Source organism: Coenobita brevimanus, chromosome 62 (assembly GCF_032717465.1).
Source record: "Coenobita brevimanus isolate Jiangsu-jjx chromosome 62, ASM3271746v2, whole genome shotgun sequence".
Taxonomy (NCBI): Eukaryota; Metazoa; Arthropoda; class Malacostraca; order Decapoda; family Coenobitidae; genus Coenobita; species Coenobita brevimanus.
The window spans coordinates 5583790-5607218 of NC_137015.1; the positions used below are offsets into that span (position 1 = coordinate 5583790).

Below are 23429 nucleotides of genomic sequence, written 5' to 3' on the forward strand. Positions count from 1 at the left end.
TCTTATTTTAATCATGTGGGTGCACATGCCTGCTGGGATACACATTGCTGCCACTGGTTACTGGTGCTGAACTAGGATGCACACAGGTAATGGTACACTAGTTACAGGTATTTCACTGGGATGGACAGAGATAAGGGAAAACTGCTTACTGATGCACTTGCAGGTGCTTTACTGGGATGCACACAGGTAACAACACCTTTTTATGGGTGCTGTAATAACTTCCAACATGCACATGAATATTGATGAGCAGACTGATACACATAAACTTCTGATGTTGGACAGACAGTGAAAATTACAGATGCCAGTGTACACACACACACACACACACACACATATACAATATATATATATCTATCTATCCCCTGCCTGCTGGACTGGTACTTAAGGACTCTAACCCAGCCTAACTTTGAAAGCCGCCTAAATTACTCCCTACCGGACATGCATAACACCTATTTAAACCTATTTAACGCCCTATTCACACCAATACTAGACATAAAGCATGAAATAAATGAAAAGGAACTAGAGAATGAGGAATTAGAAGTGGTTATGGAAAATATTTAACAGTGTACAGGGTACTTACAGCACGTCTGTGGCCGCCTTCTCTAAGGCTTTGGCAGTAGTGAAAATGCTCTTGAAGCATGTACAGTAATTCTTTGCACTGTGAGTTATAATTGTTTAACACCACATTTTGTTCTTAATTGCACCATGCCATTTTCAACCGCCAGTTTGCACTCCACAGTTAATCCTTTGCACTCTAAATTCTGATTTTTTAACACTGCACAACACTGTAAATTCCCATGTGGTATTGTGGCGAGGTATTGCAGTTTATGCACTGTTTATTCACAAAAACGAGCACATGCGGCATCCATTGCGAGAAGCATCTACTCGTGATGACAGTTAGGTGGTAACTGGTGGTGAGGGAGGAGCAGGGTTGCCAGATCGGAACTCGGCCACATTACCAAACTCCTCAACTTTCATTACCAAATTCATAAAGCAAGCATTTATTCTTGACTGACTATATATACAAGTGGAAATAATCACTCTCCTTATAATTAACAGCATGTTGATTATTTTCACGCTATGTACGCTAGCAAATTAACCCCTTAACCGCGGGGCATCACTTTCGTGACGCTCAGGCACAATGGATCATACTGCAGGACGTCACTTTTGTGATTCTGTGTTATTTTGAATTCGCCCGGGCTTTCAAGTGGTGGCTTGTATCATCTGTCAGTACTGCCGATGTCCAGCAATAGTCAGCGCTGCTAATGTCATTTGTACTCCCATCCATTGTTGACAATTTAGCTATTTATCCCCATTTTTGACTCCCCTCCCTACCTCCCCTTCATTACCCTCTCCTCTCGCCTGCCCGGGTGTGCTGCGTTAAGCAAATCTTCCCCGGAATTTTCCACTGATTTCATCCATTGAAATCAGCCATATGCCCTATTCTTAAACAAAATAATATAGACCCCCCAAAAATAAGGTAACTGATGGTACCATACACCTGGAGTTGGCTAATTATCATCGGGCAATTTGTTCGCTAATTTTCCCTGGTAATTTCCCCTTGAAATATGCCGTATAATGTATTCTCATAATAAAAATATATATAAGGAAGGAAGGGAGAAGCCTAAGTGATATTTACATTCACCTGGAACTACCTAATTTCCTGCCAATCATTTCACAGCATATAAATTAGCAGCTGTCACCTCGCTGACGTTGTCAACCCTTGGCGTCCCCATATCCTCCTCGTCATTTAGTTCAGTGTTGTTTCTTGAGATGAAAGCACGTAGCACTCGCGCCTTTCCATTTCTGCCACTTCTAAAGGGCCCTGTGACCTCTACCCCTACTAAACCTCATGTGGGAAGGGGTAAAGGACTAAATGACTGCTGTGGAGCATGAACTGGCTAATTTATCCATGATAATGATGGACAGTGACTACAAATTTTCTGGTGAATCGTGTGATGAGCCAGTGGAGGAAATGGTGATAAACTACTAGTGCTTCAGTGTCCCAAGTTCATCCTGGCTCCAAGGGAAAGGAGCCCTTATATACTGGAAGTGACAGTGTATAACATAGTGTAAATAAAATAGAGATGTAAATAATTACTAATATAAGAATATGAGTACAAGTACTTGGAGTAATGACAGTCAAAGCTCTGCTCTCTAGCTAGTTTACTGAACGAGAAAGTTGCCTGGAGTGAAAATAAACTACTATTACTGAAGGAAACTTATGGATAAATACTGTATATATATATAAGTATAATAAAGTAATAGGAATATAAAGTGTGAGTGTGTTTATGAATAATAAATGACAGAATGCCAGCGGGGAACGAGCGCAAGTGGGAAGCTCGTATGCGCTCGTAATTTTCATTGCTTTCACAGTGTTTTTTTTTTTGGTGTATGGATTCCAAACTACTTGAAAATCATAGAATAGTGTTTCTAGTGATAATATCAGGCTGTGGTAATCATATTACGGGGTGTCGGGAAGTGTAAAGTGGAGAATTCATTACCCAACTTCAGAAGTCTCCACAAGTCGTACGGTACTCGACGAAGGCTCAACAAACATCCCAGGAGAAAGCTCAAGGTATGTGCCATATGCACATGTAATTATAATATTCTAGGACTAATAACTGATTTTTGGCAAATATTTTTAAAAAGTCAGTCGGAGCGCAAATATCCATGCGGGACACACAAGGAGAGCAAAAACACGACCGTGGTGTAGGGGTTAATCAGAGAGAGCAGACAATCCACCATCTCCATCCTGTGTATCGTCATACATGTAAAAATCCATTTGGTAATGCATTACAGTACAATCCCAGTTAACCGGGTGGCTTGGGGAATTTACCTTCCCGGTTACAGATTTTTCCCGTATTTCTGATTTTCAAGTCAAATCTTTACAAAGGCTATCACAGCAGTAAATACAGTTCAGGTACTCACTAGTCACATTAGGGGTTACACTAAGAGATTCCGCCTGAAAAACTGCCTTGTAAACACACACCATGGTCATAACGCACGAGTGCATTGTCTAGCAACTAGCAGTACTGCAAATTACACCAGTCCATTGTTTACTGAATTACTGTATTCATTATACAGTATGTACTGTACTCATAAAAATTGAAAAATAAAATATAGAAATAAAAGCTTGAACATTTATTAGTGAACTGATGATGTGTTAAGACTGCACTGTAGAATTATCACAACACCTGTGCCCCCACGTGAGTTTGTTTACGTTTCCGACTGTTCTTCTTCTTCCCTACCTGACCTCCATCACTCCACCCCTCACCCGCCACTCAGCTGTTTTGCAGAAAATAAAATAAATGATGTACGTATGAAATGCAGGCATATTACCTGTATTTATTTATTTTTCTTCCAACAAAGTAAACTTTTATTCCTATTAACATTTATATTCAGCCATTAGTGTTTTATAATGTTCGCCTTTTTCAAGTCTGTTGCATATGTCCAGCTTCTGTTTCAAGGTAAGCACGATACACTTACGTTTAGTTTGCACTTTAGGCATTTTGGAGTGTACAAATTACCGTCTATCAGAGGAACACAATAGCAAGAGACCTTGTTTACTGTCTGGTGGCAAAATGCAGACTGGTGATTTTTGGAAGGTGTGGAGGATGACTGAATTCAAGTAGGGGAAAGAGGGGGAGAGGAGGGGTGGTTAAGAGGATTTGCTAGGGATTTACATCAGCCGGAAATGCCTTCACCTCGCTTTGTCTGACTTCCCCCAGCCTCGTGTGACACAATCAAACGGCGGTTTGGCGGTCCATTCAAATTGGCGCACAGTTATAACTTACTGACATTTTTACCAGCCCTTGAATTTTCCCGTTGTTCTGAGTATTCCGTTTGTCTGGATACCGGATTGCTGGGATTGTACTGTATTGTGATTCATTACCAAACGAATTTTTCATTACCAAATTGGCTCACATTTGGTAATGAAAAATACCAAATGGCAACCCTGGGGGGGAGGAAGGAAGGGGTGAAAGGGCCGTGGTGTAAACAGCTGTTTGGCACCATGTGGCAATTTCAAATTACGGGTGGGGGAAAATTTGGATTTGGGGGGTTCCGAAGGTCCAGGCCCACAATGTCCGGTAAGTGGGGAGTCCGGATAGTGGGCATCCAGATAGTATAGGGATTACTTTATATATATATATATATATATATATATACAGTATATATATACATATACACATACATATATATATATACATATATATATCTCTCTTTCCAGTAAGACCTCACTATGGCGGACTAATTGGGGCCCAGGCCATTCCGAAAAATGCGAGATTCCGATAAAAGCAACATCCGGACTTCCCCCTGCTAACCCGGACTTTTTCCGATGTATCAGACATTAGTTCGGATTGCGTGAAAGGCTAAACTGTATTGACTACCTATGTGGTACTGTACTGTGTTACAACTTCATTACAGTAATCAAATGGTATAATATATATAATAATACTGTACTGTACACTGATAAACATGTCATTTATTTACCTTATTGTGGTGAATGTAGCTGAAGTGGTCAGGCAGTCCGGACTGCTTCTGGCTTTATCGGACTTTTTCTGACATACAGGAATTTAGTCCAGTAGCTCCTCGAGTCCGATAAAAGTGAATTCCCATATATATATATATATATACACACACACACACACACACACACACACACACACACACACACAACACCGCTCGCTGGTGCAGTGGTAACGTTCTCGTTTACCAACTGGTGGACGGGAGTTCGCGCCTCGCTCAGGTTGCGAAAAGTTTCACTGACGAAGTGGGTGGTTACTGTCCCCCTTGAGCAAGGGGACGGGTGTGTGCGTGTGTGAAGGTCACAGCCTTGCCCTTAGATCGGACTATATGAGCTCTCAGCTCCCTTCCGGGAGGGTAAAAGCTGACGATCACGACCATCAAGTGATCCTGACCGACCCGGTGAATTACACACACACACACACACACAGACACACACACACACACACACACACACCAGTGGCCTATGGTCCATCTTAAATGTCAGGACCAGCTTCTTTCTCATGTTAAATGTCAGGACCAACTTGCTTAGCCCCGGGTTTCTATGCTCCGCTTGGGGCAACACAGGATTAGATGATGGATATATATATATATATATATATATATATATATATATATATATATATTATATAAATATATCATCTAATCCTGTGTTACCCCATGATACACACAGTATATACAAAACAGAATTGAGTTACAGAACACTGACTTGCATGACCAACTTTAGTAGTTAAATTACGTACTAACTGCATGTCTCGCTTGTGTAATTATGCAGTGTAATACCTGCTTTTGTAAAGAAGTACTTTTTAAAAATCTGTTTGTGAGTTGTTCAGGCAGCTTAGTAAAATGTGTCAATTTGTGGTCACTGAGGAGATGGGGATTGGCATCTAGAAATTGCTTATTCTATTCAGCACAAGGATGTTGTATTCATTTTATTCTTATGTCTCCTGACTATTGTTTAACAATATGTAGCTGTAGTGAGATGTGGATGGGAGAAGGCTTGGATCTTCTCATAGCAATCTTCAAGCCAGTCTGAGGTGGCAGAATGAGAAATAGTGTCCATTTACTTTACTATACTTTTGCACTTTAACTTTGCATAAAATTTCCATCTCTTCATCTTGAATGCCAAGCTGTAACAAGAATGATAGAATATGTTGCTAGTCACAGAGTGCTGTGGAAAGGCTGGAAAACCATACTATTATCTCATTCTACCGTTGAGCCAGGGGAAAGCAACTGCAGAATGACAAATATTTTTGCCAGGTTAAGATAGACAAACTGTGGCATTGTAATTCTTGGTTACTGACATTTGACTTTGTCTAATTGTATTTTCCCTTGGTCTTCAGTGAAGGGGATGAGGGTGGTGGGGGTGGAGGAGGGGAAGAGGAGGAGAGGTGTGGAAACAAAGAACAGGGTGATCCAAGACCACCAGTACCAGGTGGAGAGGATACCCATCACCATCCACACCAACACCACCACTACCATCCTCACCACTACCATTACCCCCACCACCACCACCACCACCATTATGATCACCTCGGAGGCAAAGAGTCACCGCTGGGCCTCATGCCTTCTTACCCTCCTTCACATCATCTTTATGCTCATTTTCAAGGTACTACCTTTGACTTTTTTTTTCCCTTCATTTTTTAGGAACACCCTGGTACATAAAGAGGACTGTTTTGAAAACCTGTTTCCTCAGAAATGTTTGTGATAAGTAATAGTAACATTCACACAACTTTGGAAAATTTGATGGGGGGTTATATAAACTAGGATTCTAAAAGTTTTGAGTTTTTAGAAATTTATAATTTATAATTTCTCTGTTAATTTCTGTAGGGATGATCCCACTTTGACATGTACCGGTATTTCATAATCTTGAAATGTTAAAGAATATGGTGTGTAATAACCGTAGGCCGGATTAACAAACAGATTTGTAATTGCTTTTTTTTTTTTTTTTTAAATAACAGAATGGAGGAAGGAAGAACAAATGGGGGAAAAAAAATAACTATGATTTGTTTTCCTAGGAAGACTTAAGGAGAGGAGGATTGAATATTCTTATGTCTCTTGTTCTTCTTACATTAAAATGAATCTAGGTTACAACAGAGAACTGAAGCAAGTTTGTGATTCTGGCATTGATGGTATTGGTATCTGCAGGTGAAAGTGGGTGTGATAGGTCAACACTTGTTTTTGGGGTGACATGGAGTCAGGGTCATTTGGATGATAGAAGATTTGGCCGTATTCTAGTTGATATAGGAGGCTTCATAGCATTGTATCCTTAACAGTTTAATCTGCAAATTACTCCTCAGTATCCTCTTATGTATTATTGATGCAAACATCATCAGTATTAACACAAAAAAATGTGCAAGAGAAATTTGGTATAATATGCATGTTAACTTGTCAAGGAGGAATACTATAAAGCCTTCTATACCACTTAGAATATAACCCATACATAGACTTACAGGAATGTTAAGAATATGGCTTGTAAAAATGAATGGTACTGATATCTGCCAGTGAATGAAGGGGTTCAGAATGCATTGTGGAAATAACCATGGGATGGGAAAGGAGGTCTGGATGATGATGATGTCTGATGTTTCCAGGTGAAGGTGGGGGTGATGGGCCAGCAATGGGCTCCGGGACTGGTGCGGGGTCGGGGTCAGTTGGTTCCCCCTGCTATGGTGGGGGTGAGGGCAGCTCCACCCCACCTCCGGTGCGATGGTCCCAGTCCCTCCAGCACCTGCTTGAGGACCGCCAGGGTGTGCAATTGTTCCAGGATTATCTATTAAAGGAATGCGGTACTTATGAGCCTGTGCTTTTCTGGTTTGCCTGCAATGGACTGCGTGGCGATCAACGGCAGGACCCACACCAGCTTGTACCTATCATTTGGAAGCGCTTCATTAGGAACTATTCAGTCAAGGTCAATGAGGCCACATACAGGATCCTCAGTGAACGTGTCAACAATCGTTCCATCGACCGCAACATCTTTGATGATGCTCAGAGGGAGGTGAGATGTAGGGTTGCATTGTAAGAACGTGAGAGTTTGTAATGACTCCTCCTTTGCAGTTTATATTGCACATTACATGTCAGTATAGTCATGTTATGGTATTGATCCAAATTGTCAGTGCTGAAGTTATGTAAATAACATGAGAGAATTTTAAAATTAATCAAAATAAATCATTATTGAAGAGATGCAGTGAAGCCTCTTGCACCATATAGAACACAGCCCATAGAACCACACTAACTTCATTTACCTCTTATTTTTTCATTTTTATTAGTAGTAGTAGTGGGTGAATGTGCTCACCATCCACTCGATGTAATGCTGCCCTTGGGTTCCCGCCCCTTCCTTTCTTCCTTCCTTCCTCTTCTGTCTTTCTTTCCTTCATTCTTTCCTCTTCCTTCTGTCTACGGGTGACTCTACACTGAGTGACAAAGCAAATGGTTTCCTGTACACCAGGAAACCATATACTCTGCTGGGTGGTAACCACATAACCAAATTATGGCGCCTGGTGGTTTAGTGGGCAATTAAGGCACTCCAATTGGATTGAGCCATTGCCGATTTGTATCCAAGGGGTGGCTGAGGTTTATTGTTCTTGTAATGCCACTCAGGGATGAGTGAGGCTGGTCATTTTCATCTTAAATGTCAGGACCAACTTGCCTAGCCCTGGGCTTCTACTCTCCTCATGGGGCAACACTGAATTAGATGATGAATGAATAAATGATTGAATCTTTTTTTTTTTTAGATACCTTCTTTGGATTTACAGTATTGGGCCTTAGAGCCTCTGCACCTCACAGTAGGTAATATGGGTGAGGCTGTTTTTGGTAATGTTTTAGTATTATTTTCATAATTATAGTGGTAGGTGGGGGTGCTCATCATCCATTCATTCGATGTAGTTCTGCTGTTGGGTGGCGGCCCTTTTCTTTCTTCTTTCCTTCCTTTAATGTCCTTTCCTTCCTTTAATGTCCTTTCCTTCTTTCTTTCCTCTTCCTTCTGTCTATGGGCGACTCTACACTGAGTGACAAGCTAAATTGTTTCCTTCACACCAGGAAACCATTTACTATGCTGGGTGGTAACCATACAACCAAACTGTGGTGCCTGGTGATTTAGTGGGTAATTAAGGCACTCCAACTGGATTTAGCCTGTGCCGGTTTATATCCAGGAGTGGTTGGGGCTTATTGCTCACATAAGGCCACTCAGAGATAAGTGAAGCTGGTCACTCTCATCTTAAATTTCAGGACCAACTTTCCTAGCCCCTGGTTCCTGTGCTTCTCGTGGGGCAGCACAGGATTAGGTGGTGGTGATGATGATGAATAAATTTTCTTCAGTTTATGGATATGATCCTTGTGGGTTTAAGTCCGAATTGTTGTTATTTGATTGGGGTTAGTTGGTTACACAATGCTGCCCGGATGAAAGGAACTCGCCCTTATTGTGAATCTTTGCAGTAAATAAGCTAGACTTGAAGCTCGTCTGTACTTAGTAAGATCAGGATAGGTTCAAGTCCCAGAGATGGCCAGAGGTTTTTCTGTCATGTAAGCAGTATGAGAGGCTTAGGTCCTAGGTTGTCTCCCACTCTGAAGGTTTCTGGATTACAGTAGCTTCGCCTCAGTCCTTGTGCTCTGAAGGGACAAAATAGGATTGGGTGTTGCTGAATTATTTTAAATAGTGGTTTGTGTGGGCACTCACCATCCACTTGCTCGGTGTAGTGCTGCTTTCAGGTGCCTGCCCTTTCCTCTCTTCCCTCCTTATTTCCGTCCTTCTTCTTCTGTCTTGCTCTCCTTCATTCTTTCCTCTTTTTTCAGTCTACGGGTGAATTTACACTGAGTGACAAGCCAAGTGGTTTCCATTACTCCAGGATACCATGCACTATGCTGGGTGGTAACCATATGACCAGATTTTGGCACCTGGTGGTTAAGTGAGTAATTAGGCATTCTGGTCGGATTGAGCAGGTGTAGGTTTATATCCAAGGGGTGATTAGGGTTTATTTGCTCACATAATGCCACTCAAGGATGAGTGAGGCTGGTCACTGTCATCTTGAATGTCAGAACCAACTTGCCTAGCTGGGCTCGTATGCCCCTCATGGGGCAACACTGGATTGATGATGATGATGATGATGATGACGATGACGAGTGCAATCCATCCATCTTATATGGGAAGTAGAGTTGGAGTGATAGGGATTTTTATATGCATGGATTGTAGCTTTAGCATTTCCCAGGTATGTAATTTTTCTGTTGACCCTAAGCATTTGTGCTGTGCAGGTGGAGGAGGAAATAGAGCGCAGCACCTATCCGAGTTTCCTCAAAAGTGAAAACTACTTGGCGTACCTGCGATCGTGTACTCAGCAAGGGGTTGGGGCCGGGGCAGACTCTCCCCGCAGCCCCCAGTCCCCAAGCAGTCCTGGTGGCTTGAGCACAGCAGGGGTTCTCCCCACCTTGCATGAGGATTGTGAGTATGAGGGGAGTGCTGGGGCGCCGCCTCACCTCCGCCTCACGCAGGAAGCCCTTGCTGCAACCGTTAAGCGTCGGGCTGTCCCAGATAGAAGACGACCTGAGGCCTTTGCAGGGTAAGTGTAAAAAAGTAATGTCAACTGTGCTGTCTAGGGAGTGCTCTGACTGGCATTGTTTGAGCAACACTGAGTGGAGGTGATAACTGAAGGCTGGTTTACACGATCAGTTTCTAAGCATGGTGATGAGAGATAGCTCGAAAACTGATCGTGTAGACAGGCAGACTGAGCTACCATCCCTTCTTGAGTGGGATAATCAGTGCGCCAAATAAGGTGGTCTAGTTGTGGGACCATACACATTATGGAGGGATTGGCTGTTAACCATATATTTAAATATGGTAATTCTTGTACCCATCTGCCACATAGAAATATGTTCTTCAGCAGTATGCTTCAAAATTGATTGTGCAAACTAGCCTTTATGGATAAAAAGTGGCCTGATCTGGCACAGTAGAAACTCAAAAGGAGAGAGGAACATATATACCATAAAGTGGATTATTTTTTAATTGGAATGACCTATATATTTATTCTGTATTGTAGATTGTACACAAATCTTCCGCCTGTCACATAGTTAGAACTTATTCCACTCCAGAATGAAGCACCCGACCACATTGTTGTCTCCACTTTGTTTTCACAATTTCCTTGAACTTTTTTTTTATGCTTAATATATATATATATATTTTTTAATCCAGGTTAGCTCTTTTACTGCTTTGTAGTAGCTTGCTTTGCTTATTTTATTTAGTTAAATAATTTAATTTTGGCTTTTTTCTTTTTTTTTTCCATTTAAACACTGCTTGTTTTTCTCGACCTGAGTTTTGTTTTGTGTTCTAGGCAATATTTGCATGGAAGGAGCAGGTACGGGGGAAGTGGGGTAAGCCCATACCATGCAGTGTATGGGACTGCCCACCTCTCAAGCAGGCAGGACTCAGAACTCCAAAGTCTGAGTTCTGGCGCTCTCACCGACGACACAATCTCCTGCACTGACTCTTCTGTGTGAGTACTTGTGCACGACCCCACTAACACTACATCGTTGTAACTCACAACACAGTTAACATATTAGTATCCCTACTAATATTCCCTTTGAAGGTACAGTCAGAGACATTGTTCACCTGCTGTTCTACATGTGCTACACACTAAGGGGCATGTCACTTTCCTCCGTGATAAAGTGAATATCAAAGAGCATCACCTATAGGCACAGAAACTTACCAGGCCTCCTTCAGCTTAGGAATACTGCACTGTATTAGCCAGAAGAGGAAGTGAGAAACAGATGTTATGGACTATTAAGTAAACTTGTGTCCCCAACTCTACCTGAACCCTTTCAGCCCAATAATGTCTTTGTGTTTTGTTGTTACTGGGAAAGACCCTGACAGACTGAAGGGACCAGAAACAGTCTCCACTCACTCACTGTACCCAGCATTTTTTTTTTATTATTTTTATTTTTATTTATTTTTTTTTAAATCTGCTAGACAGTTTTATTCAGCTTGTGAGAGAGTCCCATTGGCTAACAGTGTTCATAAATACATTTGTGGTATTTCAGCATCCATTATATGGTTGTCATTTCACTATTTTATAACCCACCATACAGTATTTTCCTACCACACCAGTGTGAACACAGAGCCACTGAGATGTACTGTTATTGCTTTCACCTATACTGAAGTTATAAATTACAGTACCACACGACCACACAAAAAATATCTGACAGTGATTGTCACATCTGCAGGTACTAACAGGCAAGGTCACAGGATATGATAAATACAGTAATTTCTGGTAGTTGGGGACACCTATCATCCACTCAGTCAATAGAGTGCTGCCTATATGGTTTCCTGAAAACAAGGACCATTACTATGCTGGGTGGTAAGAGAATATTGGGAGAAAGAATAGTGCCCCTTATAATTCCCATTGGTCTTGACAGTGAAAAGGGATAAGGTAGCAGAGATTAGCATTCCTTACCCTGTATTCTTATTTGCTGGCAAAGATAAAGAGAGCCTCAGAACTGAATCCTGCACCAGACGTAAGCAGGTTTGTGTAGCTGCCTGGAACGTAAAGAGCATGACTGAAATTCAAGAAGGAGGGTGAAAGTGGTAAATTTATTCAAGAATGCAAGGTATGCCCAAATTGCACTGTGTGAAACAAAGGTGAAATGGTCTGAATTGGAGTGGGAGGGTCTGAAGTGCCGAAGGTCGGTATGAATGCACATGGATGATGTAAAGGTGGAGTTGCATTGTAGGTGAATGATGAATGGCAGAGGAGAATGAATGGTTATGATTTTGTCAGTTCAAGATGTATGCCAGGTTTCAGTTTGACAATTTGAAAGTGATTGTGGTGATTGTTGCATATGCTGCCAATAATGACAGAAATGAGGAAGGAAATGCAGGATTTAGAGACCAACTGGGTGGAGTGATAAGACAGATTCCTAGAAATTACAGAATGCTAATAATGGGTGACATATGAGAGTTGACAAAGGTCCCCTCAGTGATGTAAAGGGTCAGTATGGAGTACATTTTTTTTTTTTAAATTAGATAATGAATGGAGGAAGGAACAACAAAGGACAAAAAAAAATAAGTCCATGTGCCTAAAGGTATCCTCCTTTCATAAAATATTTATAACAAGTGGATTTAAATTGAAGTGGATTAAACGTTTGTGGGAAACAACTCCCAGGAAGTGAATTCCAGAGAGTAGTAGTTCTGGGGATAAATGAATTTTGATAAGTAGAGGTTCTGCATTGCGGGGGAGAGAGTGTGAGTTCATGGGCACTCCCAGCTGCCCTACTATTTCGGGAGAATATGTGAAGGGGAGGCACAATTGAAACCATTTCGTTAGAGCACTTACGGTAAAAATATCGATAAAATAATGCTAAAGAAGCAACATCTCTACGTACTGATAATGGAGGAAGGTCCTGCGTAATGGCAGGATTATTGATTTATCTAATAGCTATATTTTGAATTTTGTCCAGCTGCCTCAATGCAACTACTTCACATCCACTCCACAGTGGTGAACAGTAATCAATCTGAGAATGCACATGACTTTTGTATATTGTGGCCATCTGCTCGTCAGTGAAGAACTCACAAACTCTGTACATAAGTCCCAATTTTTTGGAAGCATTTTTAGCGAGGGATGTAACATAAGCTCTCCAGCTTAGGTTGGGGTTTAGAGTAACACCTAGGATATCAATTGTAGTGGATATGGGAATATTGACATCATTTATAATTATGTGAGAGTCTGAGGGATTCTTTCTGTTGGAGAAATTAATGTATTTAGTTTTCAGAGCAGTAAATGAGACCAGATTTGTTTGTCTGCATTGATTAATTTTAGAAAGGTCCTGGTTCAGAGAAATTGCTGTGTTTATTTGGGAATTTATAATATCAGATTGTGTAAAGGAGACTGATAGTGGGCAACTGAAGGATATGTGTGGAGAAAGGTTATATGTTGGCAATTCATATAGTTAGCACGACAATGTACACAAATATGCCTGATAGACCTGACTGAACTGAACTGAGCATGCAGGAGAGAGAGAGAGAGAGAGTGACAGAAAGTAGAGAAGCTGAGAAATGTAACACCAGCAAATGGATACCATGTGAAGGTAAAAGAGAAGTTAGAGTCAGTGAATTAGGAGGAAATGGATTAGGAAAACTTGTGAATTGCATAAAGGGAATCTTTGGTTAGGTTGGCTAAAGCGCTTTATTTGGTGTTGTGAGATGAGCAGCTAGTAAGAAAGGTACAGCTTGTTGGCATACAGAGGAGGAAGGGAAGTGGAGGAGAAGAGAAAGAAATGGCTAGAATAGAGGCAAGAGGTGTCCAGTTAAAAAAGATGGGATATAATGCGTGAGAAAAAAAACTGTGTCTAGTAAGAGAGAGAGAGAGAGAGAGAACTGGTGATCTTGAAAGAAAAATGATTGTAAACTACTGTATTCTGAAATTAAGATACTGTTTTGGAAGGGTGCAGAAGTGAAGAAGTGTGGGTGAAAGAAGTATGGAAGTATAACTGATGAAAGTAGTAGTAGTAGTAGCAATAGTAGATGTAGTCCCAGGTTCATCTGAAATGTGAACCTGAAGGACTGTAGGCTTAAGTTGTTCTCCTGCAGTCCACCATTTAGAGGAATAAGGAAGTAGTCAAGGTACGTTTCTGTAACCAGGTAGTTGAGCCATCCAGTTATGTTGGTACCACCCTATGATGGGGTCCTCCAGTACCATGAAAGTGGAAGAATACTAACAAGAGAAAGTGAAGTAAGGAACAGATGGCGAGTATATTTTGAAAGGCTGATGAAATGTGAAAGGTGAGAGAGAAAAGTGAACATGATCCAATTTGTTGGGATGCAGAAAAGGAATGAGATGCTATGAAATGTGACGTTGGCAGAAGTGAAATATGCTGTGAAACAGCAAAAAAATAGGTTGGCGTCAGGTGTTGATGAGGTGTATGTAGAGGTGATCATGTGTAGTAGAGAGATTGGAATGGAGTGTATATTAGAAATATGTAACAAGGCATGGACAAGTTGAACTGCACCAGGAGAGTGGAAGAAGACTGTGATTATGCACTCATACAAATATACAGGTGATCAAGTGTGAAAAAATTGTCTTGAATGTTGTAAGAATGGAATGTGGAAAAATTATCATACAGAAATTAGGGAATATTTCAGAAGACCTGGTGAGAGATGAACAAGGTGGCTTTAGGAGTGGTAGAGGATGTGTGGGTGAAATATTTTTAGTGAGACTGATACTGGGGAAAACCTGTGCAAAGTGTTAATGGCATTTATGGATCTGGAAAAAGGATACAGTTAGATAAACTGAGGGATGTAGGCTCTGTGGATGTGTGATATTGATGGATATTTATCTTATGCTGGTAGGTGGGTGTGTAAACCTGTGTTTTAATATCAGTGTTGACTTGAGGCAAGACTATGTCCCCATGGCTGTTCAACAGATATGTGGATAATGTTATAAGAGTGGTAAAAACTTTGTTCTGGAGAGAGAGACGGCATTGGTTTTATGAATTGCGAAGGGTGGAGTATCTCAAAGTTTGATGGATGCAGATGATGGTTTGCTTCATGCTTATGCACGTGGTGAAGAAGAGCTGTGCAGACTGATGCAGAGTTTTTTCGATGTCTGAAAGTTGTGGGCTGAAAGTAAATTATGAGTTAAGTGCTGTTTGTTGAGAGAGAATGTTTCTTAATGTGATGTTCTGTTGAATAGAGAGAGACTTGAATTGGAGAGGGAGTTAAAAGTACCGTAAGTGGATGTTGTGATAGAAAAGAGGTAAATGCGGAAAGGAAGTGGGAAGTAGATTTGCACGGGAAGGAAAGTGCCTGGTTCTATGAAGGCCATGATACGAAGAGGTTTGAGATTGGCAGTTGCAAAAGGATTGCATGGAGTAATAGTGCCCACATTAATACTGTATATGGATGTGAGTGGTGTGATGTAAAGAAAAAATGAAGACTTAGAGCATTGGAAATGGGGTTATTCAGAAATGTATATGAAGTGTAGAGATTGGGTAGGCTAAGAAATACCTGCAGTGTGATTAGTGAAAGATATAGAGTAAAAAGGTCTGAACAGTAGAGATGAAGAGAGAGTGCTGAGATGGTGTGGTCATATGGAAATCTATCTGTCTATCTATCTATTGCCAGATGCCTTAATCCCTTATATGGGGTGGCCACAAACAAATCACCTCCTTGTCACTCTGTCCCCTGCCATTTCACTTCCCTGCTCCCAATTCACACACCCCTCCCTCATATACCTCTCCACTCCATCCCTTCATCTCATCCTTGGCCTTCCCCTCCCTCTCTCCCCTTCCACCTCACTCACACTCTCCTCGTCAGTCTCTCACTCTTCATCCTCTCCACATGGCCAAACCACCTCAGTGTGTTTCTCCTAATGCTTCCTATCACATCCACATCCACACCACAATGCTCCTTCACATCCTCATTTGTCAGTTTGTGTCTCCATGTGACTCCACACGCTCCTCACAAATAACTCATTTTCACCTCTCTCACTCTTGACTTGTGTCCCTCCAACAACGTCCAAGCTTCACTTCCATATGTTAGAGTTGGTATCACAATACTGTCATGTAATAACTTTTTCACTTCCATGCTCACTTCCCTGTTTCTTATCACTGCCTTCAGCCTTCAAGGAACCAGCAACGTTTCTTCCTTGTTGTACCCTTTCAAGCACTTGACACTCCAAACTTCCATCCTTACTCATCATGCTACCCAAGTACCTAAAATACTCACACTTTCCATATCCTCATCATCCAATCTCACTCTACTGTACATTCATTGACTTCACGCCTCTCACGCCTTGCAGCTCCCCTTCGTCTTCTCTTAACAACACAGTATCATCTGCAAACAACAGTACAGGGAGTTTCCAAACACTGCCCTCTCTCACCAGGGCCACTCCAACATCCGCTAGCCTACCTTGTATCTCTTTTATAACCCCATTCATATACAGATTGAACAACCATGGAGACATGACACATCCCTGTTTCAACCCAACCTTTAAATAGAAAAACTCACTCACTTCACTATCCACACACACTGCAGCCTTAGCACCCTCATACATACTCTTCACAGCATTCAGCAACTTCCCATCTACTCCATATATTCTTGATACTTTCCACAATCCTTGTCTATCCACCCTGTCATATTCTCTCTCCAAATCTATGAAGGCCGCATACAACTTCTTGCCCTTCTCTAGACACTTTTCCACTAAAGAACGAATATCTGATCTACACAACCTCTTTTCTTCCTAAAGCCTCCCTGTTCTTCACCAACCAATTCCTCTGTTATTTCCCTTACTCTGTCAATAAGTATCCTGCTGTATACTTTCCTATTACACTAAGAAGACAAATGCCTATATGATTACCACACACCTCTTTTTCCCCTTTGCCTGTGTACCAGGGATAATAGGTATAAACAGGGTGCTGAAAAAGGTACATATGAGTGAGTTTGAAGGTGGAAGACAGTGTAGGCCATGAAGAATGTGGATAGATATGGTAAATGAGTGTGTGAGAAAGTGAGGCATGGGGGTTGAACGCTAGAGAACTTACAAGGGATCAAGCTTGTTGTATGAATTTCAACAAACGATTGCATGATGGGGTTGGCACCCCTTTTTTATATGATATTCACTGGATTGGCTCAATCACTATGAAGCACAGATATGTGGCTTGTTTAAACTGTGTGTTTGAGTCAGGATTCTGGGGCATGGTTGGGTATGCACTTGATTATTTCCCCCTTTTTCATATTTTGCATTTCCTTTTCTATACCTTACCTTACCCCACCTGTGGGTGGGAAAATAGAGCAAATAGTATCTTATGATGGCCTGTCAGATACAGGTAAGTGTAGTAAAGTAATGGTGGTACAAGTGACAGTATAAGGTGCATGTTTGATTATATAAATGTTTGATAATCATGTATTGCCATAATATGGATTTTGAATGGATTTTTTTCTTTAATAGTTAGTAGATTGCACCTTAATATTGCAGCATATTGATATTTGAGAAATCGACCTGTAACCTGTTGATACAGTATTTCCTGTCCAAGCCCTAAATTTGACAGTTTATAGTTCACTAATACGGTAGATATTAATTGAAGTAGTTAATTATTTGACTACTAAAAAATTTGGTGAATGACATAATTTGTATTGATTGAAAAAAACATTTCTGGCATTAGCTAGAATGTTCAACTTGAAGTGTGACAGTATTAGTGAAAAAATCAAGGCAAATGTATTGATAGTCCCATTCCAGAAGGAACCATAACTACCCATGTTAACCCATTCATTAAGATACTATCCCATTTAGCTACTGTACTCTTGCTATATCCATTTGATTTTACAGTTTTCATTGAAGGGTTTATTATAGATGTAAGTGTATGTACTGCATGTATGTCAATGGTAAATAGGGTAAGGATGATATGATAATGATGTGATGTATGTGCAGTTTGATTTATAAGGTTGCCGTCCCCTTTGAATGCCTACAGTAATGATGTTATAAATTTGCTGTGCAATTTTTAGAGATGCCATCTCCATTGGAAACCCAGTCAACCCCAAGTACCTCAAGATGCAGTACAAGACAATGCGGGAGAATGCTCGCCAGAATTGGGAACTAAGTGGGGGTGCACTAGGTGGGGCTGGTTGTGGAGGCCTGCAATTTATCCCACGTACCCATCGCTTCCGTGCCGAATCTATCCCAAATCGACCTAAAGATCCTAAGGAGTTTGCTGCAGACCTGATAGAACGCTTGGAGAAAGTAAAGAGAGAGAGAGAATCACAGGAAAAGGTTCAGGAGTCCTTCAAACGGATTCAGGAGGTGAGACTATGATTAGTTATACAGAGTACATTGTAGTAGTAGTAGAGGTAATAATAATAATAATAGTAATAATCATCATTGTATATCATCCGGACCTCCTTTCCCACTCTAGGACAGGGTGAGGAGTAGTAATGTCCAGATAATAATTATCATCATCATCTGGACCTCCTTTCCCACCCTAGGGCAGGGTGAGGAGTAGCAATGTCCAGACAGCCCAAGTTTGTCCAGCCCACAGGGCCACGCTTCCATTCACTCACCATTCAAGCCCCTGGAATCCTGGCTTTATCTGATGCGCCAAAAACATTCACTACGTTCTGTAGCATCACATTAACATATCTGATAGTGTCAGTCCGGACGCAGTCACGTTAAAAGGGGGTGCCAAATCCCTGATCATGCGCTTCTGCTCACAATATTCATCCAGCCAGCGCGATCTCTTGTCAGTCCCCTAGCCTCACCAAGTTCCAAGCCTATCTTCCTCACACACTCATCCACCATATCTCTCCACCTTCTCCTTGGCCTACCTCACCTCCTCCTCCTCCAAATTTGCTCAGAAATACCTTTTTCACCACACTGTTGTTATCCATGCTCTCCACATGACCATACCATCTCAGTACACCCTCTTCAATTCTGTTGTCCACAGACTTCCTCACTCCACATCTTTCATGAATCACATTACTTCATATCCTATGCACTCCCTGTACTCCACATACATTCCTCAGCAGTCCCATCTCCACTGCTCTCACTCTGAACTTTTCATTTTCATGCCACACCATAGTCTCACATCCATTGGTTAAAGTTGGCACTAACAGTCATTCATGTAAGCCTCGTGCAGCTGCAACACTCAAGTCTCTGTTTCATATCAAGGCCTTCATTGCACCAACTACTTTCCTTCCTTGTGTCACTCCTTTCCACTTCTTCTGCACATTTTCCTCTCTTCTCTATCACTGTACCCAGGTAGTTGAACTCTCTCACCAGTTCCAGTCTCTTTCCTTTCACTTGAACATCACAGGGAGTCACCTTCTCTCCCTATAACCATCACTTTACTCTTTTCTACATTTACTCTTAAGGCATGACGCTCACAGACTTCCGCAAAACTCTGTACTAGTCTACCAAGTTCATGTCCGGTATTTGCAGATAATAACAATCATCATCATCATCATCATCATCTAGACCTCCTTTCCTACCCTAGAGCAGGGTGAGGAGTAGCATGTCCAGACAGCCCAAATTTGCCCAGTCCAGTGGGCCACTCTTCCATTCACTAATCATTCAAGTCCCTGGAGTCCTGGCATTAGCTGATATGCCAAAAACATTCACCACATTCTGTAGCGTCACAGAATCGTTTCCGATAGGGTCAGTAATAATAATAATAACAGTAATGATGAATGGGAGTAGAGAGAGCAGAGCCGCTGTACACATGATTGGTTTTGGGGGTGTGCAGGAAAGGAATGCAGTGCCAGGAAACATGGCACTTGCACCAGTGAATACGCTTGTGAAGCAGCTGAAAAATGGGAAAGTTGGGGTTGATGAGGCGTATGCAGAGATGATTAAGTGTAGTGGAGAGAGCGGAATGATAAGCTTGTTGGAAATATGTAAGAAGGCTTGGATGAGTGAAACTATGTCAGCAGAGTGGAGATAGCCTGTGATTGTACCCTTGTATAAAAATAAAAGTGAGTGAAGTGAGTACGAGAATTATCGTGGAGTAAGTTTACTGAGTGTGGTAGGGAAGGTATATGGAAGAATTATTATAGAGAAAGAAGAGAGATATCAGAAGTCCTAGTGAGTGATGAACAGGGTGGCTTTAGGAGTGGCAGAGGATGTGTGGATCAAGTGTTTGTAGTAAGACATAGTGGAGAAGGCTTGTGAGAAGGACTGTAAGGTATTTATAGCATTCGTGGATCTGGAAAAACCCTTTGACAAAGTAGACAGAGCAGGATTGTGGAAGGTTCTGCGCATGTACGGTGTAGATGGTAAGCTCTTGAAGAGTTTTTATGATGGTAGTGAAGTATGTATAAGAAATAATGGGCATGTAAGTGAATGGTTCGTGATTGGTGTGGGCATGTGACAAGGTTGTGTGATGTCCCCATAGTTCAGTATACCTGTATACATGGATGGGGTGATGAGAGAAGTAAAAACACAAATAATGGAGAGAGAGATGGTGTTGGTAATGAATGGTTATGGATGGAATATCTCAAATTTGTTGTATGCTGATGATGTGGTACTACTTGCAAATACTGGACAAGAACTTGGTAGACCAGTGCAGAGTTTTGTTGATGTCTGTCAGTGTCGCCTTGAGAGTAAATGCAGAAAGGAGTAAAGTGATGGTTATTAAGAGAGAAGGTGACTCCCAGTGTGATGTTACAGTGAATGAAGGGAGACTGGAATTGGTGAGTGAGTTCAAATACCTGGTTACAGTGATACAAAAGAGAGGACAATTTTGCAACAGAAGAGGAAAGTAGAGTGTCACAAGGAAGGAAAGTAGCTGGAGACTGGAATTGTTGAGAGAGTTCAAATACCTGGGTACAGTGATACAAAAGAGAGGAAAATTTTGCAAAAGACGTGGAAAGTAGAGTGTCACAAGGAAGGAAAGTAGCTGGTACTATGAAGCCTTGATAAGGATCAAAGGCTTGAGTGTTGCAGCTGCACGAGGCTTACATGAAGGAGTGTTAGTGCCAACTTTAACATATGGGTGCGAGACTATGGTGTGGTATGAAAATGAAAAGTTCAGAGTGAGAGCAATGGAGATGGGACTGCTGAGGAATGTATGTGGTGTACAGAGAGTGGATAGGATTCGAAACAATGTGGTTCATGAAGGTTGTGGAGTGAGGAAGTCTGTGGACACCAGAATTGAAAAGAGTGTACCGAGATGGTATGGTCATGTGGAGAGAATGGATAACAGTAGAGTGGTGAAAAAAGTATATCTGAACAAATTTGAAGGAGGAGGAGGTGAGGTAGGCCAAGGAGAAGGTGGAGGAATATTGTGGTTGAGTATGTGAGGAAGAGAGAGATGGAAGTTGGTGAGGCTATGGGACTGACAAGAGATCGAGCTGGCTGGATGAATGTTGTGAGAAGTGCGTGATCAGGGATTTGGCACCCCTTTTAACGTGACAGTGTTCGGATTGACTCAATCGGATTCGTTATGTGAAGCTGCAAAATGTGGTGAGAGTTTTTGGCATATGAGGTTGAGCCAGGATTCCGGGGGATTGAATAGTGAGTGAAAGGAAGCATGGCCCATTGAAGTGGGCAAACTTTGGCTGTCTGGACATTGCTACTCCTCACCCTGCCCTAGGGTGGGAAAGGAGGTCCGGATGATGATGATGATGATGATGATGATTACTGGTAATGATAATATTAATAACGATAATGAAAATAATAGGTGGAACTTAACCCTGGAAGTCTGGGACTGGATAAATGCTTCCAACTCCAATTTTATTTTGTGCTGCACAGTTTTGTGGGGGGGGGTAGGGGGGTCATGTTCCCAGTACCTTCATGCTCTGTGATGGTGGTGTAAGGGAAGTTATCCGTCTTGCCCTCCGTGTATTGGTGTTGCTAATATTATGGATTTAGAACAACATTTTCCAGCCCCAGTGGATTGTGTATGGATGTTGCAGTCATCAACTCGTGGATTATCTACAGTGAAAACCGGATTCAGACCCATACCCAGACTCTTATCAGACGCAAGTACATGTCTGAGTTGGCTCTGGCCCTGATAAAGCCTTGGGCACATAACAGGCTTTGCCACCCTTTCCTGCCTGCCAGCCTGCTAATACGCATTGGGGGCATCGCCCCCTCTGCATTGAGAGAACAGTGTGGAGACCTTTCTGTCAGAACCACCCCCCTGATTGGGAGCTCTGTGGTAGAGCAAGGCATTGTAGATAAGAAACATGCCATTTATAAACACTTATGGCGGTAAACAATAAATCCATAAATTATTTTCCACAAATATACATACTCAAAAATAACTTCCTATTTTTGATTGTCTACCCCGATTGGAAATGGTCCCAAATAGTCCAGGGAGAGTCCAGCTGCTGGTCCAGGAACCCAGGGACGCATTGTGGGCGTTGCCAGGCCAGCTGTTTCTCTCATGTCTACACCATTACATTTTTGGTTAACATGTATAGAATTTTTTTTCTGTTTTTACCTTTTTTCTTTGAGCCCTCCTTGAACCATTAAATTTTCTTCTTGCTTTTTTTCTTAGTACTGTATTAGTTTTGTGGGCTGCAGATTCTAGTTCATCACCATGTCTTTGTTTTCAATAAAAAGAAATATTTAGTATTTTTTTTTATTAATAATATAAAATGGGAAACATATTACCCAGCCCCAGTGGATACAAACTATTATCCAGCCCCAGTGGTCTAGGGTTAAAGCAAGAGAGATTGATATTGAAGTAGAATAAAGTTAAGATTATCAAAACTTGTTTGGAGCATATCACCTGAAGAGTCTTTTCTTTCGTTGTTTTACAACATAAATTAATATACAGTGATTTGTAGTAGCTGTACGATATGTGTTGTTTTGGTAGTTTTAAACCATAGTTTCAGTTGGACATGGTGTAGGGAGGAAATATCTCCCACAGGATCAGCCGTGGGACCCCTGATAACGTATCCCTACTGACCTCGTGTTTAAAAGTGTTTGCTTAATGGTAATTCACTTAATCTCTAAACGCGGGATTTATTTTGAGTCCGTCTCCCTCTCCTTGCGGACATATTTCCCAAAATAGCATTTATTCAGACTTTCATATCTGGGAAAGTATAGCAGTTAGGGAAACAAATTAAGACCATATTACTCATCAACTCTTCTTTTTGTGAATGAAAGCATCCCCAGGTCTGCAGGTGGTTGCATCGATGAGTAACTTATGGCGCTTGAATCGGGAGTCTTTGTGCGTGTGTGTGTGGCCCCGACTTGTGATAACACATACTGTACTTTATTAATTATATTTTGTTGAACCTATTCTACTTGTACTTCGTATTACATTTACAGATTATGACATACTGTATATTGCATGATAATTTCATGGCCAAGAAAAATACAGAAGTTCAGCGCAACACATTTTCTACAGGTGCAACTTAGGTTTTTCATTATTGGTAGGGTGACTTAAGATATTTACAAACTCATCTTCACTTATCAGCTTTG

General features: G+C 41.4%; 1 protein-coding gene across 1 annotated transcript in view; it reads left to right on the top strand.

The window, feature by feature from the left end:
- The first annotated feature begins 13 nt into the window (after positions 1–13).
- The window catches only part of Axn (protein axin), a 44936-nt gene continuing 21520 nt past the window's right edge, over positions 14–23429 (top strand). The window contains exons 1-6 of the mRNA XM_080275554.1: positions 14–63; positions 5871–6136; positions 7119–7522; positions 9772–10076; positions 10845–11006; positions 18008–18302. Of these exons, the coding sequence (XP_080131680.1) occupies positions 14–63; positions 5871–6136; positions 7119–7522; positions 9772–10076; positions 10845–11006; positions 18008–18302 (1482 nt within the window). The remainder of the gene's footprint in view (positions 64–5870; positions 6137–7118; positions 7523–9771; positions 10077–10844; positions 11007–18007; positions 18303–23429) is intronic.